Raw genomic sequence first — 19,081 nt, 5'->3', positions numbered from 1 at the left:
TCGATGACATTCTGATCTACAGCACGTCATGGTCCGAGCATCTCCAGCACGTGAGCCTCGTCTTCACTGCCTTGTGAGCTCATGGCCTCTACCTCAAGAGGTCGAAGTGCTCCTTCGGGGCCCTATCCATCGCCTACCTCGGCCACGTCATCTTCGCTGATAGTGTCATTATGGATAGCGACAAGGTGGCCGCGATCGCCTCTTGGCCGATGCCCCGCTCCCCACGGGGTGTGCGTGGCTTCCTTGGGCTCGCCGGCTACTATCAGAAGTTCATCCGTGACTTTGGCTCCATTGCGGCGCCACTCACGCATCTCCTATGCAAGGAGGCATTCGTTTGGACAGCGGAGGCGGCTAAGGCCTTTGCCGCCCTCAAGCTGGCTCTCTCTTCAGCCCTGGTTTTGTAGATGCCGGACTTCACGCGCCAGTTCCTGGTCGACTGCGACACGTCGAGCGCGGGCTTCGACGCCGTCCTACACCAAGGGTCGGCCTCCCTAGCCTTCTTCAGCCGGCCATTCGCTGCACGCCACGTCAAACTAGCGGCCTATGAGCAAGAGCTAATTAGCTTGGTGCAAGCGGTGCGGCATTAGAGGCCGTACTTGTGGGGGCGTCGCTTCCTCGTCTGCACCAACCACTACAGCCTGAAGTTCCTCCTAGACCAACGGCTTTCCATGGTTCCACAACACCAGTGGATTAGCAAGTTGTTCGGGTTCAACTTTACAGTGGAGTATCGTCCGGGCCGGCTCAATTTGGCGGCCGACGCGCTGTCCCACCGCGACAAGGACACTGCAGCGGTGTGCACCTTGTCAGGACCATCCTTCACCCTCTTCGATGACATCAGGAAGGCCACCACCGACGACCCTATGGCGCACTGCCTCCTATAGCAGCAGGACGACACCAACCTGGAGGCACCATGGGGGCCCGTGGATGGTTTCCTCCTCCATGGCAAGCGCATCTACGTTCTAGATCTGGGGGACCTGCGCCACCAAGTGGTGGCTCTGGCCCACACCGTCGGGCATGGGGGGTTCAGAAGACCCTTGTGCAACTACGTGGCGATTTCTACACCCCCGGCGACCGCAAGCTTGTGCAGGACTTTGTTCGCTCCTACGACATGTGCCAACGCAACAAGACGCCGACCACATAGCCGGCTGGGCTCCTCCAACCCCTAGATGTGCCGTCCCAGGTGTGGGCTGACATCTCCATGGACTTCATCGAGGGCCTTCTCAAGGTGCATGGCAAGTCGGTGATCTTGACGGTGGTGGATCGGTTCTCCAAATATGCTCACTTCATCGCCCTCAACCACCCCTACATCGCCGCCTCGGCCGCCCGTGCTTTCTTCGAAGGGATTGTGCGGCTCCACGGCTTTCCCCACTCCATCGTCAGCGATCGCGACCCGGTCTTCACCAGCAACCTGTGCGCGTGACCTCTTTAAGCTTGCAGGTGTGAAGCTACGTTTGAGTACGGCGTTTCACCCTCAGACCGACGGCTAATCTGAGGTCGTCAACAAGGTGATCGCAATGTACCTTCGTTGTGTGACCGGCGACCGCCCGCGCTCATGGGTGGATTGGCTTCCGTGGGTGGAGTACTGCTACAACACGTCGTTCCACACGGCGCTCTGAGCAACGCCGTTTGAGGTGGTCTATGGCAGGCCTCCGCCGCCCCTCATTTCCCATAGAGAGGGGGTCGCTGACACGGAGGCCGCGGACAACATGTTTAGGGACCAGGACGCCTTCTTGGTGGAGGTCCGAGAGCGCCTTCTTCAGGCGCAGCAGCATGCCAAGCGCCGCTACGACGAGCATCATCGCGCCATGGACTTCGATGTCGGCGACTGGGTACTCCTTCGTCTGCTCCATCGACCCACCCACACTCTCGCAACGCCGACAAAGGGCAAGCTGCGACCGCGATACGCTGGCCCTTTCCAGATCCTAGAACGGATAGGCCAGGTGGCCTACCGACTGTAGCTACCAGAAGGTGCACGTCCCCATGATGTTTTTCATGTTGGCTTGCTCAAGCAATGGCGGGGTGATCTTCCCACGGCGACGCCGGCCATGCCGCCTGTTCAGGATGGGCGCCTGCTGCCTGCTCCGGAACATGTTCTGCGTGCTCAGCTCCACCGTGGCGATTGGAAGCTGCTGGTCAAATGGCACGGACTTCCCGACGACGATGCGACATGGGAACCGCTCGATCACTTCAAGACTCTTTATCCCGATGTCCAGCTCAAGGACGAGCTGTTTGTCGGGGAGGGAAGAGATGTTATGACCGGGCTACAGTACTCCAGGCGAAAGCCCATTAGTGGCTAAGAGCCCATTAGTATATTTAGTTTTAATTCTTAATTTTATTCATGGAAGTATAAATACTTGTAAGTAGGCATAATTGGACTTTACGCAAAGAGTAATCATATTACTCGGCTTCCTTAGGGAGCCGGGAGTTGCCCTAGCCGCCGCTGTCTTCTTCCTCGCGTGAGATCACGGCGCCCCGTCGCCGTTCCTCCATCTTCAAACCTCGTCCAGCCATCACTCATTCGTATAACCTGCGATCCATCAGAGGGAGAGCATCGGTTGGTATCAACATATTTACAGAAAGGGTTGTCTTTTGAGTCTTGTTGTTGTAGAAGACCAAAAATAAAAATTAAACTTTTTGTCTATAGCATTACCCAAAGACGAATATATCTTGTATTTTGGGTCGCGGCTGTCGTAGACTGTCTAAGGGGTTGTTTTGCTCGTCGTCTCCTCCCGTCTCATTTCAATGGAAGATCAGAAGACGCCGGGCCGTTAAAGCCCAACCCATGAAAGCAGTTCCTGCCCATCGCATGAGAGATGCTGGGCCCCCATTTGTAGCCTAGCCCAACCGCCCAATCCAGATACTGTCGCGTTCTTTCCACGCCAACCCTACCCGCGGCCCCACCACCCAGGGCCTAATTCCCCTGCGCTCCTCTCCATCCAGCTACCAGCTATCCTTCGTCAATCCTCGTACCGCGACGCCTCTCTCCCCCCGAGCGTCCCTCCTCGAAACCCTAGGAGCGTGCGGACAGGCGGCATCGGCGGCGGCGGCGAGGTGATGGCGATGGACCCGGACGCTGTGGCGAAGGCCTTCGTGGATCACTACTACCGGACGTTCGACACCAACCGCCCGGCGCTGGTGGGGCTGTACCAGGAGACCTCCATGCTCACCTTCGAGGGCGAGAAGTTCCAGGGCCCCAACGCCATTGCCGGCAAGCTCGGATCTCTCCCCTTCCAGGCCTGCGAGCACAACATCGTCACCGTCGACTGCCAGCCGTCGGGGCCCCAGGGAGGCATGCTCGTCTTCGTCTCCGGCTCCATCCGCACCGGCCCCGAGGAGCACCCCATCAAGTTCTCCCAGGTATGCACCCCCGCTTGGCCTCGATCCGCCTTATTAAGGCTTATTTTATTGTGTCTGGTCCGCGATTACTTGTCACCTGATCTGATCCGTTGTCACTCCTGTGATTCCTAGGTTGGTTTGGCCCTGATCTCGTGGTAGTCCGTAGAAGGCCCTTGGTTTGTTTGTTGTTTGATTGAATGGTGCCAATCATCTGTGCTTACTGTTGTGATGGTTCGATTGGTCTCATGATTATCTGCTTAGTATAAATGTCTGGTCCATGATCCTTGTGGCGGAGTTTGTTAACTGTTCAGAGCATTTGTTTTTCTACTAGGCAGCTTGTTTCGTTTAGATCTATATGTAATTGTTTATGCTAGTCCTGGATCCATCCATTTTTCAGTTCTGTTTCGATTGATCGGATAGGCTGGTGTCTTGTCTATGCATTCTGTTGGCCTTCCGACCCTTCAAGAAATTGTTGGTGCTGTTGTAATTGACTGTGCCGGTGCACAATTTATGACTTATTATGCTTGTCCTTAGTTGTTGCGTTAGGTTGTTTCAAACGTACACACTTTTTATTGGGCACACTATCATTGAAATTTCTGTTGAATGTCAGCTAGTCTGTTATACAGACGTTTCGATCAAGTGCGGGATTTCTGTTCGTCTCTGTGGCTTTAAGTTCCATGGCAAAGTCACTGGTTCTTGCAATATTTTTTGCAGTGCTGCTGAGTACTCGAGATAGACATGCATCGTGTTCTGCTGCATCATTTTTTTTTAATGATTCATACACTCTGGTTGATCAAATTTGTTTTTGTCGGTTTTTTTTTTCTTGAAGTCTTGAACTCCCACTCCAGAAATCCTTTTAGCATGGAGTGAATTTGAAGTAGTAGTGTTTGTATCTGCGGTCAGGAGGTCTTCCTTAAACATTTGTGGACCCTGTGTTCTGCCATTATCTCCTGAAGCAGTTAGATATGAATTCATTGCCTCTGTGGCAACAAATAAACTTCATTTCCAGTGTGAAACTTTTAAACATTGGCCCATGTACATTTTAGAAATTTTAATATTTGCCTGCCTTCTACATTATTTTGTATATTTTTCTCCATAGCAAATTATGTTTCAAACTTTGGAGTACTTAGAAGGCTAATGACACTTAGTTGTATCTCTTAATGGACGTTAGTTTATTAATGTTTGCTTGTATAACATGTGCATGATGCCTTTTGTATATTCTCTGGCTGCAAATGTACAGTTTATCTTAAATCAAAGTATATAAAGCTTTGGTTTGATAGTACTTCTGTATCTTTTGATCATAAACTCCTATGTTGGAAGCCATAGACAGAACTATCAACTTGCCTTACTTCCTGCATGACTAACCTTATCAATGGTAGTAAGGTTCTGGTGTGCAGCTTGTGGTTTTAAACACTGGATTAGCTTTTGCTCCTGTTTGAAATTATAATTTTCATTTCGTTAGGACAATTGTTTGACCGTCAATTACTCTATATTAGTATTTTATTTATGTGATACAAAATGATACCCATAAAGTCATGCATAATTTTCAGTATGAATCTAGTAACATCAATTCTGTATTACAAAAATCATGTATTGGCAAAGAAATTGTTGGTCAAAGGCTTGTATAGTTTGTGTAAAGTATGATTATATTCCGATAGCAACCCCTGCTTATCCAATTCATGGTTTGTAGAACTGTAAATTGCTTCTAGTGCATTCTTTTTACGCAGAGTGCACATCTTGCCTTATGTTGGTTCTTTATGTTCCTCCACCAGCACAGGTATTCTGCATTTCATTGATGTGATATTCTGTCTCTGTAGGCATTCCATTTGCTGCCGGCGGGTGGGTCCTTCTTCGTGCAGAATGACATGTTCCGCCTGAACTATGGCTAAAGACAGCCAAAAACTCTTGTGATGAACGAATTGGTTAAGGGTTTGATGTTGAAATGATGAATACTGAATGTTGCTGCTACTCTTGTCTCCTTTGTATCTCCTTTGTTGGCTGCTTCACTGTATTACAAGAAATTGGTAGACTTTGTATGCCTGTGTTGGACTATTTCAGTTGTTTTGAACCATGTACTATGGTCGCACGGGCACCATTTCTTTGTGCAATGTGAACTGAAACGGTCCAGATTTGCTGGTGTGCCCTTCTACAAAACCAATGTTAGCTGGTTGATATGCATTTTGTTACAATACATTCGAGTTTCTGGTGTCTACTTAGTAAATTAAGCTTTTTGCTTGGAATTTGACTCCACTGCTTTCCAAAGTTAACATATAAGTCTATCTAAAATTCATATTGTGGGAGATGGAGATTGATTCTATAGATCTACATTATATGTTTTTACTTTGCAATTTATAATATGCTCTTCAAGTCGCTCTCTTACAGTAGAAATGTAACATATAAGTATCTTTTTCGTATAACCTATGATATAATATACAAATATAATTCATATACAACCATATTAGCTTAATTAATATGTGTCTGAATAATGATTATGAAAACAAACATAATTCATATACAACCATATTAGTTATTTGTTTGTAGAAGTTTGGTAAATTTTTGTTCTGCGTAGGAAAGTCTAATTATTGGGATGTGGCAAAAAAACCTCAGGGCCTATTTGGAATGTAGGAAATTTTTCTATTCTTGCGTTTCTCGTGTGAAATTGAACTGATTCTTGAACGGTTCCTACGAAATTCTTCCATGGCTGGTTAGGTAGCTCAAATGATGACTTTTGCTTCATGTCTACCACTAACATGGCTGGTTAAGGATGACTTTTGCTTTCCTACAACTAATGAAATTGAATTCAATGTGTGCCAGAATTTCGGTGCCTGCAACTAATAAGATTGAATTTTCAAACTATAATTTCCAAAAAAAAGTCCGTGACAAATTTTGAGAACTAAAACTCCAGCCGGGAAGGAGATAGATCGTGAATGCCAGCCAGGAGGTGTATTCTGATGACAAAAGCATATATATCAACAAGCAAGGTGATATCATACAACAACAACAACAACAACAAAGCCTTTAAGTCCCAAACAAGTTGGGGTAGGCTAGAGTTGAAACCCAACAGAAGCAATCAAGGTTCAGGCACGCGAATAGCTGTCTTCCAAGCACTCCTATCTAAGGCTAAGTCTTTGGGTATATTCCATCCTTTCAAGTCTCCTTTTATTGCCTCTACCCAAGTCAACTTCGGTCTTCCTCTGCCTCTCTTCACGTTACTATCCTGACTTAGGATTCCCCTACGCACCGGTGCATCTGGAGGTCTCCGTTGCACATGTCCAAACCATCTCAACCGGTGTTGGACAAGCTTTTCTTCAATTGGCGCTACCCCTAATCTCTCACGTATATCATCGTTCCGAACTCGATCCCTTCTTGTATGACCGCAAATCCAACGCAACATACGCATTTCTGCGACACTTAGCTGTTGAATATGTCGTCTTTTCGTAGGCCAACATTCTGCACCATACAACATAGCAGGTCTAATCGCCGTCCTATAAAACTTGCCTTTTAGCTTCTGTGGTACCCTTTTGTCACATAGGACACCAGACGCTTGCCGCCTTTTAGCTGTTGAATATGTCGTCTTTTCGTAGGCCAACATTCTGCACCATACAACATAGCAGGTCTAATCGCCGTCCTATAAAACTTGCCTTTTAGCTTCTGTGGTACCCTTTTGTCACATAGGACACCAAACCCTTTTGTCACATTCTGCACCATACAACATAGCAGGTCTAATCCCCTTGTATGTCCCTTGTGACCTCATCCATCACTAAAGCAAACAAATAAGGGCTCGAAGCTGACCCTTGATGTAGTCCTATCCTAATCGGGAAGTCATCCGTGTCTCCATCACTTGTTCGAACTCTAGTCACAACATTGCTGTACATGTCCTTAATGAGCCCGACGTACTTCGTTGGGACTTTATGTTTATCCAACGCCCATCACATAACATTCCTTGGTATTTTATCATAAGCCTTCTCCAAGTCAATAAAAACCATGTGTAGGTCCTTCTTCTTCTCCCTATACCGCTGCATAACTTGTCTTATTAAGAAAATGGCTTCCATGGTTGACCTTCCGGGCATGAAACCAAATTGGTTCATAGAGACCCGCGTTATTGCTCTCAAGCGATGCTCGATAACTCTCTCCCATAGCTTCATAGTATGGCTCATCAACTTAATTCCTCGGTAATTTGTACAACTTTGAATATCCCCTTTATTCTTGTAGATCGGTACCAATATACTTCTCCTCCACTCATCAGGCATCTTGTTCGATCGAAAAATATGGTTGAACAGCTTGGTTAACCATACTACAGCTATGTCCCCGAGGCATCTCCACACCTCGATTGGGATACCATCCGGTCCCATCGCCTTACCTCCTTTCATCCTTTTCAACGCCTCTCTGACCTCAGATTCTTGGATTCTCCGCACAAAGCGCCTATTGGTGTCATCAAAAGAGTCATCCAACTGAAAGGTTGTGTCCATATTCTCACCATTGAACAATTTGTCAAAATACTCTTGCCATCGATGTCGGATCTCATCCTCCTTTACCAAGAGATGCTTCCTTTCATCCTTAATGCACTTAACTTGGTTGAAGTCCCGTGTCTTTCTCTCACGAACCCTAGCCATCCTATAAATGTCCTTCTCTCCTTCCTTCGTACTCAAATGTTGGTAAAGATCCTCGTACGCTCTACCCTTTGCCACACTTACAGCTCGCTTTGCAGTCTTCTTTGCCACCTTATACTTCTCTATGTTGTCCACACTCCTGTCATGGTACAAGCGTCTATAGCATTCTTTCTTCTCCTTAATAGTCCTTTGGACTTCCTCGTTCCACCACCAAGTATCTTTAGCCTCACGTCCCCTTCCTTTGGTTACTCCACACACCTCTGAGGCTACCTTCCGAATGTTGGTTGCCATCTTGTCCCACATATTGTTTATGTCGTCTTCTTCCTTCCAAGAGCCCCCTTTGATAACCCTTTCCCTAAATACCTCTGACGTCTCCCCTTTCAGTTTCCACCACTTTGTTCTTTCAATCTTAGCTTGTTTATCCCTACGGGCACGCATCTGAAAACGAAAATCTGCCACCAAAAGCTTATGTTGAGAAACAACACACTCCCCTGGTATCACCTTGCAATCAAAGCATGCTCGTTTGTCCTTTCTTCTTGCGAGGACAAAGTCAATCTGACTACAGTGTTGTCCGCTACTGAAGGTCACTAGATGAGATTCTCTCTTTCTAAAGAAAGTGTTGGCTATCATCAGGTCAAAAGCTACCGTGAAGTCTAGAGCTTCCTCCCCCTCCTGATTCCTACTACCATACCCAAAACCTCCATGAACTGCCTCGAAACCTGCGCTTGTAGTACCTACATGCCCATTAAGATCACCTCCTATAAAAAGCTTCTCACTACTAGGTATAGCTCTAACCAAGCCATCTAAGTCTTCCCAGAACTGTCTCTTAGCACTCTCGTCGAGGCCTACTTGGGGGGCATACGCACTAATTACGTTCAAGACCATATCACCAACGACAAGCTTGACTAAGATAATCCTATCTCCTTGCCTTCTCACTCCCACCACACTATTCTTGAGGCTCTTATCAATCAAAACTCCTACTCCATTTCTATTCGCGACTGTCCCTGTATACCAAAGCTTGAAACCTGTATTGTCCACCTCCTTCACCTTCTGACCCTTCCATTTAGTCTCTTGAACGCATAATATATTTACACACCTCCTAGTCGTGGTATCAACTAATTCTCTTAACTTACCTGTAAGTGACCCTACATTCCAACTACCTAAATGGATCCTAGTTGGTTCGACTAGCTTCCTTACCCTTCGCACCCGTCGACTCTGATGCGAAGACCCTTGCTCATTTTTCACTACACCCGGGCGCCGATGTAGCGCGCCACTAAGGAAGTGACGACCCGATCCTTGGTTACTTGACACCATGCCCAGATCACGACACGGCGCATCACGGGGGTGGCGACCCGGCCCTTGCCCATTTAACACCATACCCGGGTTCCGATATGGCGCGTCGCTAAGAGGGTTACGCCCCAACGATTTTCTTTCGGGTTTCATCTCCATTTAAGTGGCTAAGTTTTTACATTGGCTCGCCACGCCTAACACAACCCTCCTCCTTTACCAGGGCTTGGGACCTGCTATGCTGGGACACCAAAGGCGCCCCACCATAGGCGGAGTTAAGCAAGGTGATATCATATGGGCCAAAAATAGGCGATGAAACCCAGTAAATAGAGCCCAGAGGCCAGAAGATAAGAGCTAGCCCGGAACACCCATGCGAGGAACCCAATTCCATTTCAGTGAGCGCTCACTCAGAATGAATCCAGCGAACGATTCGACTAGCCCCCGCACATGGTGACCGCATGCTTTCCCTTCCCTGCATGCTTTTCCATGTTGCTGATGTCACCCTAAAAATGCATTATATTTATTTTAAATTGCTATAACTTCTAAACAGTGTATCCAATTTTAATTCCGTCTGTACCGGTGTGTTTTACGCGATGAGACGAACAAAACTAGACCCCCAGTTGCATATATTTCGAATAATTTTTTCTACTAGCAATTTATATGTATTAAGTTATAACATATAATTTATAACTTAGAACTTATGCACAAAAGTTGTATTCATTAACTTAGATACACAAGTTGTATGGAGTAACTTATGTTCACAAGTTGTGTTTCATAACTTTTGTATATAAGTTGCATTTCATAACTTTTGTGTTTCTAAGTTTTGGTATGTTATAAGTTAATCCGTTCATTTGCGTGTTAATAATTTTTGTGTTTGCAAGTTTTGTCATAAGTTATAAGTCAGTTCATTCCTTTGTGTTTAATAACTTTTTATATATGAGTTATGTTTCGTAACTCTTGTGTTTCAAATTTTTTCGCATAAGTTATATATTATAAGTTATACGTTATAAGTTACATGTTCTAAGTTATATGTTATAAGTTAATATAAATAAATTATTACTAAATTTTTTTTGAAAAATATGCCAGTGGGGTCTAGTTTTGTTCGTCTCATCGCGTAGAACACACCGGCGCATACGGAATTTAAAATGGATACACCGTTTAAAAGTTATAACATTTAGAAATAAATATTTTGCTTTTTTCTAGGTCATGTCAGCGCTGACGTCATACACCCATAAAGGTAGTCAGACTGGCGGGAGGGGGGTGAGCGGTGCGCCAGGGATGTTTCCCAAAAGGAAAAGAGGTGGGCTTTTTCTTCCAAAAAGGAAACTATTACATGTCTGGAAATTGTTGGCTGCTTTTGAGTTGGATGATCGTTCGCTAATTACTGGCCCTGCGCGAGGAAACGAGCAGGATTCTTCTTGAGAAGACGACAGTCTAGGTCCCAATAAGTATTTTTTTTTATAAATGAAGCTTTTATTAAAACCTCATAAGCAATACATCGAGTTGATACAAAGTCAAGGAGAGCAACTTCCTGCCTCTGCCTAACATGAGGCACACAACCAAAGAAAGAAGAAATCTGGCACAATCTAGTGACTATAAATTCGTAAACTAGACCGCTACCCATGTGTCTGGGAGAAAAAAAATCAATGACCACTTGCGTCAACTGTACCACTACAACTATATCCTGCAAATCCGACTTCTGCAGAATAGCCCAAGTACGTAGCCAGTGGGTAACCAAATAGATAACCTGCACAGGAGAAACCGATTTTTTCTTTTCAAAGACTATCATTCCTGCTGAGCCAAATAGACCAACAAGTCACAGCTCCTAGTAGGAGTAAAAGCTTGACATCTTTGTTGACACCTCTTAGCCAGCCATTGAACATATGCCCTATATTGTGGGGTTTTAAAAAGACCTATCGCAACATGAATAAAAGACCAAATTAAACAAGCAAACCGGCAGTCAAAGAACAAGTGCTTAATTGTCTCTTCTTTGTGACAAAAGCAACAAGTTTTACTACCTTGCCAATTGTGCTTTACTAGGTTATCCTTTGTCAATATAACTCCTCGTCGTAGGTACCACACGAAGATTTTTATTTTCAGAGGGGCTTTCACTTTCCAAATGAGTTTGTTAATGTTTGGGATGTCAATATGTAATAACGCTTGATAGTGTGACTTCACCGAGAATTTTCCATTTGGATATAAATTCTAGTGAAACTCATCTTGTTCATGGGCCAACTCTATATTAGCAATACAGGGCAACAAATTGTTCCACGCTACTAATTTGGGACCAATGAGGTCTCTTTGCCAAGTAGGTTTGGTGATGGACCAGAAAGAACATCCGCAATGGTAACGTGTTTAGGTCTGGCAATGTTGTAAAGACACGGGTACTGTTCCTGTAAAGATGAATTCCCTAGCCATTTGTCTTCCCAAAAACATACTTGTGTTCCGTCCTTTACCATGAAGGATCCAAAGCGGAAAAAGTCTCGCTTCACCTTCATAAGACTAGACCAAAAATGTGAGTCCCCATTTTTTCATTCCACTTGTATTAATGGTTTTGAGCCTAAATATTTATTGTGGAGTAATTGTTGCCAAGTCCCCTCTGTGGTAAGTAACTTGAACAACCATTTACTAAGTAGAGCAATATTTTAATATGCAGATCATGAATTCCAAGACCTCCGTGGTCTTTGGGCTGACATAATATGCTCCATTTAGCTAAACGATATTTCTTTTTTTGCTCATCACCTTGCTAGTAAAATCTAGACAGGAAATAATCCAATTTCTTTTGGACTCCTTTTGGCAGGGCAAAGAAGGACATCATATACATTGGTAGGCTGCTAAGCACTGAATTTATCAATATTAAGCGTCCCCAATTGAAAGATGTTTCCCTTTCCAACTACCAAGTCGCCTCTCAAAACGTTGCTCAACCTTCCTCCACTCAGCATTCCTAAGCTTCCTAAAATGTATAGGAATTCCCAAATATCGAATTGGAAAATCACCAGACTTACAGCCAAACAGTTCGACGTATTGATCAAGGTGGTCTTGGGCATTTCCAAAATAGAACAATTCACTCTTATGAAAATTGATTTTTAAACCCGATACTTGCTCAAAAGCACAAAGCAGCAGCTTCATGTTTCGGGCTTTCTCAAGGTCATGATCCATAAAAAGAATTGTATCGTCAGCGTATTGTAGAATAGATAATCCACCATCGATGAGATGAGGCACTACTCCACTAATCTGTCCGTCCACTTTGGCCATATTCATAAGAATAACTAGCATATCTGCTACAATGTTAAAAAGTAATGGGGATAAAGGATCGCCCTGTCGAAGGCCTTTCCTAGTTTGAAAGAAATGCCCGACATTGTCATTAACATTAATTGCTACACTCTCACCTGAAATGAAAGTTTTAACCCAATTTATCCACTTGGGCGAAAACCCTTTTTCATTCGTGGTGCTTGAAAGAGAAAGGGCCATTTAACTTTATCATACGCATTTTCAAAATCTATCTTGAGGATTACCCCACTCTGTTTCTTTCGATGCAACTCATGAACAGCCTCATGCAAGATGACAAGACCCTCCAGAATGTTTCATCCTCGCATAAACGTTGTTTGAGTTGGACTAATAACATGTTCTGCCACTGAATTTAGCCTATTGGTTACAACTTTTGTAAAAATTTTGAAGCTCATATTAAGCAGGCAGATCGACCGATATTGTTGGATCACGTTCGCTTCTTGGACTTATGGGATAAGGATAATTACCCCAGAGTTTAAACTAAAAAGCGGTAAATCCCCTGCATATAAGTTATGGAACATTTGCATTAGATCCTCTTTGATGGTATTCTAGAATTTCTGATTAAATTCAGCTGGAAAACCATCTGGACCAGGTGCTTTATTATGTTCTATATCAAAAATCGCTTCTTGCACTTCTTGCTCGGTAAAGGGGCCGGTTAGAACTTCATTCTCAGTCTGTGTAACCTGAGGAATATTAAAGATCCTATCCTCCTCCAGAGTAAAGGAACTAACCTTAGGTTCTCCAAAAAGTTCCTTATAAAACCCAGTGATATAGGCTTTTAGGTTTGCCTGACCCTCAACAATGCCATTTTCATGATCAAGGGAAAAAATTCTTTTTTCCGATGTTTACCATTGGCGACCATTTGGAAGTATCTAGTGTTGTTATCTCCCAAAAGGACATCTTTTACCTTTGCCCTCTTATAGTACTTGATTTCCTCTTCTCTAAGTAATTTGGTAGTTGGTCCCGAGATTGAGCAAGATTTTCTTGTTTAGGTTCAGTCAAATCCTTGACCTCTGCAGCAATGTCTAGGTCATTAATTATTGATTGAAGTTTGACCTTTCTTTGCTTATAAACTCCACTAATATGGGAAGCCCATCTACGTAAGTGTCTCCGTAAGGCACTACACTTATTGTTCCAACGTTGGACTAAATTCCTACCTTTCACCGGCCTATTCCAAATTTCAATAACTCGATCATTGAAATCCTCATGGGTGAACCAACTTAGTCCAAGTTTGAACTGTTTTCCATTCCCCTTAAAAGCCGGTGTTCCCGCATCTAAGAGTAGGGGTGTGTGGTCCGACACCCCCCTATCAAAGGCATGTAGCGAGACTAAAGGATACTTAAACTCCCATTCAGTTGACATAAGAGCCCTATTCAATCTCTCATATGTGGGTTTAGGTAGTGAATTGGCCCAAGTAAATTGTCGTCCCATTAAATCAATTTCCCAAAATTCAAAACTATCAATAACAACATTGAATAGGAAAGGCCAACGATCAACGTATCTGTCATTATTTTTATCTTTGCTAGATCTCAAAATATTAAAATCTCCACCAATTAATGTGGGCAAAGGATTTTGTTGGCATGCTCTAACTAGTTCAGCTAAAAAGGCTGATTTAAAATCATCCTGGACTAGACCATAGACCGCCATAAGGATCCATTTGAAATTATCTGCCTTGTTGCATAAATGGAATTTAATATAGAACTCCAATAAAGGAAAGGTGTAGCATTTCTGTATTGACTACAAGAAGGATTCCACCAGATCTACCACGAGATGGAAGACAATGCCAAATGAAATCCGCACCTCCTGAGAGTCATGCCAAATTCGTCTTTGACATGTCTTGTTTCCCTGTTTTCATGATAGCAATGAAATCTAGACTATGGTCCTTTACTGCCTCCGAAATATATCGGAATTTAGCTAGGTCCAATAAACCTCTGCTATTCCAAAAGAAACCTTTCATTGGTAAACTAGGTTTTATTTATGACCCTTTTCCGGATCTTACATTTTCTCGAGGTAGATTTTGATTTTTGGGCAGTGGCCTTCAGATCACATAATTTTGTGTCTAGGTCCATGTCCTCAAAATCCACCTCTGACACATCTTGATCAAATGAGCGAGCAGATTGTCATCTACGATGGCCTCGTCATCACTAGCATCAAGAATCAATGGTTTACTACCCCCGCATTCATATCTCCTTTTTTCAATTGTTTTGTAGGTGGTGTTACAATTTTTCTATCAACTTCTATTTTTTTAAAGCATTGATAGACAAAGTACACTCTGCACTGCTATTACCTAATTTATAACCTAAGTTACTGAGATTTCTAACACAAGAAGCATTCGAAATAGGAATAAAGGAAATAGCAGGGCATGAGCTGTGTGTACTAGGCTGTGGAATCAATGGAGATGAAAGCGAATGTGGCACCACACTCTGTGCAGCCATCGACTTCTTCTCTGGAGGGCTATCTAAATTTCGAATGGCAGCCCTTCGCATAGCTTTGCTTGTCATATCCTCGTCAGCTGTGGAAATTCCATCAGCAGATTGGATATTAGTACGTGTACTACGTCGAAGCCCTTCAGTTGAATTCAAAGGAGATAAATTTTTTTCATTTGTACCTGAAGGGGATTGTAACCCTGAACCGTCATTAATATTTACTAGAACATCATTGCCTGGCTGGCTTGCTTGAAGCCGAATACCGCGGAGTCATCAACCTTGCTACATTGAACAATCTTATACATATAATAAAACCATCTTATACAGAACATGAGAAATAAGTACACCTATACATGCTGTACAGTGGTGTACTATATGCACTTGCTGCATTGAACTTGAACATGGCAAATGTTTGAGAGAAATTATTGTATATATATGCATGCCCACTTTGTGCATCTCAGAAGCTTCAACCCGTTTGACCAGAGACAAGTTACACAATGCCAATTAACGACGGCCCCCTTTCTTATTCAGAAAGCTTTCACCTCTTTCTGGTGAAGAAAGCCAAAACCAGGCTTAGCCAGTGCTAGTCTGCTCGACATAATTAAGAAGTCATCGTACAGAGAGATGTGACTTCAGAAGGCTTTTTCCTCAGAAGCCACCACTCTCTGAACATATGGCTTTAAATTGCCAGACTGATTGTTGCTAGCTTCATACTAGTTTATATGTTCATCAGTTCATCTACTGACGTGCTAGAGAAATTAGCAACCATAGTAGACCCAGAGCAAGATGCTAGTATCATACAATTTGAAACTTCCTTCTTACTGCCGATGAAAGAACGTTCTTACTTTAGGTTTAGGGCCATCCTGCTTCCTAGGGGTGGCTACCGAGAGGGATTGATGCGCATTCAGCTATGATTAGTTCACCATCTGATCTCTTAGACAGAGATTGATATTTGGGATGTGATTCTTTCAGAGATGGAGGACACTTTGCTAGAGGGCTTCAAGGGCCACCATCAGTTGTCATATGCTCATTGGATCTGCTTTCTGATCTTCATGGCACTAACACCTATACCAGTTAAGGCTTAGGCTGAGTTGACTAGCACTACTATAGTGTTTCCTGAGTATGACATGAGCCGGCTGATGGGTCACAGCACTGGGAGCAGGACACCGAGGCAGTGGCGTCGTAAGAGGCCACATGTGCTAGAGATAGAGGCCAAGCAGGATGAGGCTATTAGAGGATTAGCAGAGTCAGAGCTTGCAGACCTAGAGGCACAACAAGATGACGAGGTCAAGGATGACCCGTCTAATAGCTCGGATGAGGACTACCAACCTATTCCATAGATGGCTCCCCAAGCTCATGATAGAGAGGCTAGTGGCTCTAGCTCACCTCCACCTCAGCCACCTTAGACAAACCCTACCTTGATTGCTATACTTGAGAGGGTGCAGCAGGATCAGGCATGTTAGGTTCAGGCCACAACAGCAGCTATTGCTCAGATGCAGGCATGATAGGATCATTTTCAGCAGCAGTAGCAGGTCGTTCAGCAGTAGCTTCTCTCTTTCCAACAAATAGCCTTTGGATTCATGCAGCACGTCCTCACTGCTACGGGTGTTGCGCCTTATCAACCAATGCAGCAGCTTGTGGAGACAGTTACTACTACCCCAGTGACTCTAGCGTTATAGCCTAGTGGGCTTCAGAGTCAGGGACAACTAGCTACATAGTTTGCCTCACTCTCCGAGCAGGTGTCTCAGTGGTTCGCTACACCAATGACAGAGTAGGCTTAGGGCTTCACGCTAATCACCATTGGTTTCACTTCTACTCAGTCTGAGTCAGTGTTAGTGACACAATGGTCTCTAGGAGCTTGGCTACCACTTTCAGTTAGATCACAGGTCACCCCACACCTCCAGAGCTTCGGGTGCCTATTACTACTGTAGCAGCTCTGGTCATAGGGACGACTAAGACTCTTTCATCTTTTGTTGCTTCGTTAGAGCTGCCTCTGACAGTCACTCCTACATTTGAGGCCTTAGCGACAAAGATAGCTTCAGAGCCATAGGGTCAAGCTACAGCTTTAGGTTCTACCTCTTAGCCAGCTAACCCAATTACCGAGACCATGAAGTAGACCTAGACCGCTTCACTTGCAGTTCTAGAGTCATAGGGTCAGCTTCAGCTAGCTCCAACAGGTCCAACAGTCCTGAGTCCATAGTTCGAGGATGATGCTACTTAGTTTTAGATCTCTCACCGCACCTCAATGCCTGACTTGTTTGCTCCAGTCCTGCCGACTGACCCTTAGGTTTTGGTGCTTGATGCCAAAGAGGGAGAGGGAGCGAGTATGTTAGACTTAGGGGGAGCGTGTGAGATGGACTCGTTCTTTTATGTGTGTCTCATACCTATCATGTTTACTTTTCATGCATTGTGATATATGTGATATATGTGTGATCGTGAGACATTTGTGACATGTGTGCTCTCTACTTTGTTATCTATGTCATGTTACTTGTTTATGCTCATTTGCCTTGCTTCCGTATTATACTCCAATTCAAATGAGCTCTATGTTTCGTACTCATGCTTATTTCATATCTATTGAGTACATGATGTTGGCTTGGGTCATGTAAGCATTCCTAATCCCTTATTATCATTGTCATTTGCTTATATGAACCAAGCTTGTTGAAAACCTCACCCATCTCTTATACACATACTCGAGGTTATGTTGTCATCAATCGCCAAAAAGGGGAGATTGAAAGCATCTAGGCCCCTAGTGGGTTTTGGTGATTAAGGACGATATAAGATTATTGTGACTAATGTGTGTTTTGCAGAGGCAATTTGAGTTAGGTCACGATAATGGAGATTGTTTAGGCAATCAATGGTTTTTGTGCCCCTATCGATGGAAATTGTTTCGGTTTTCAAAGGATGGACGATAAGGTTAAGGATGGACTAGTTCTAAGTGTCGATTGACGCTGGAGAGACACTTAGAGTAGTTTATGACTTTATTTTTTCTTTGGCCGTACTATTATGGGAGTATGAACTAGTAGCTTGACCTAGATGAGTCTAATGTGTTTGGTGTGGTGCACACTTATCAAACTTAGCACTAGGTAGCTCAGAGACAGCCCAAAGATCGATTGGAGTCAAACTCATTCACAAAGGTTTCTGTTTTGAAGGTGAATGGAACATTGCTCCACTGATCGGACACTGGACCAAATGCAGCGATGACGACTGGACACGACACTGGAACAGGGCCAGCAAGGTTTCGGTGTTGATGTAGGACCGGACGCAGGTAAACCAGCGTCTAGTCAACATCAGTAAGGGTCTAGAGAGCGTTTTTGGTGACCTAATGCGTCAGGTCGGGGTTGACTGGACTTCGGGCTGAGTCCGGTCACTCCAACAGCTCTTTGGCGATTTGTAACTATTGGTTACTGACTGGCGCATCCGTGTAGGATCTACAGGAAGATAAAGAAGGCCTAGAGGGGGGGGTGAATAGGCCTGTAAAAATTCAACTCAAAACTCTGTTAGAACATAGGGCGACACTGCCGGCCTTACAGGGTGGCACTACCGCTCTACGAAAAATAATCTAACACAGTTGAGATTTAATAGATATAAACCTGACCCTACTAGTTGCTTAATCCTGCAATATAAAGCCAAGATCCAGTTCAAAGACTGGATACCACAGAAACTTCACACAATAATAAATCGAGCAACTAAACCCTAGCAACAGCTAGCAATAAAATGAACTACAAGTATAGTAAAGATGAAGCACACAAGACACAAGATTTATCCCGTGGTTTAGCTCACCACTAAGGTTTGCCTAAGTCCACATTGTTGAGGAAGCCACAAAAGGCTTGAGCTTGCCACCAAGGCTTGCTAGGGTTTAGTTGCTCGATTCATTATTGTGTGAAGTTTCTATGGTATCCAGTCTTCAAACTAGATCTTGGCTTTATATTACAGGATTAAGCAACTAGTGGGGTCAGGTTTATATTTGTTAAATCTCAACTATGTTAGATTATTTTTCATAGAGCGGCAGTGCCACCCTATAAGGTTGGCAGTGCCCCAAGGCTGCCACACAAGTTGGCAAGCATAAGGGCAACGCCTAGCTGGCTAGGAGCAAGCTCCAAGAGTAACAAACCCTAGAACTACCGGCCAAACGTG

At 44.2% G+C, this 19,081-nt stretch overlaps 1 protein-coding gene across 1 annotated transcript; it reads left to right on the top strand.

Moving 5' to 3' along the window:
• Positions 1–2,942: 2,942 nt before the first annotated feature.
• Positions 2,943–5,527, top strand: LOC136472901 (nuclear transport factor 2-like). The gene is made up of 2 exons (XM_066470598.1): positions 2,943–3,357; positions 5,154–5,527. The coding sequence occupies exons 1-2, from the start codon at positions 3,055–3,057 to the stop codon at positions 5,223–5,225; spliced, it is 375 nt and encodes a 124-aa protein (XP_066326695.1). The 5' UTR covers positions 2,943–3,054; the 3' UTR covers positions 5,226–5,527.
• Positions 5,528–19,081: the final 13,554 nt, after the last annotated feature.

The sequence above is a fragment of the Miscanthus floridulus genome, chromosome 8 (assembly GCF_019320115.1).
Source record: "Miscanthus floridulus cultivar M001 chromosome 8, ASM1932011v1, whole genome shotgun sequence".
NCBI classification, from domain to species: domain Eukaryota; kingdom Viridiplantae; phylum Streptophyta; class Magnoliopsida; order Poales; family Poaceae; genus Miscanthus; species Miscanthus floridulus.
The sequence above is the reverse complement of the archived record's forward strand: the minus strand, read 5'-3'. Positions and strand labels throughout refer to the sequence as shown.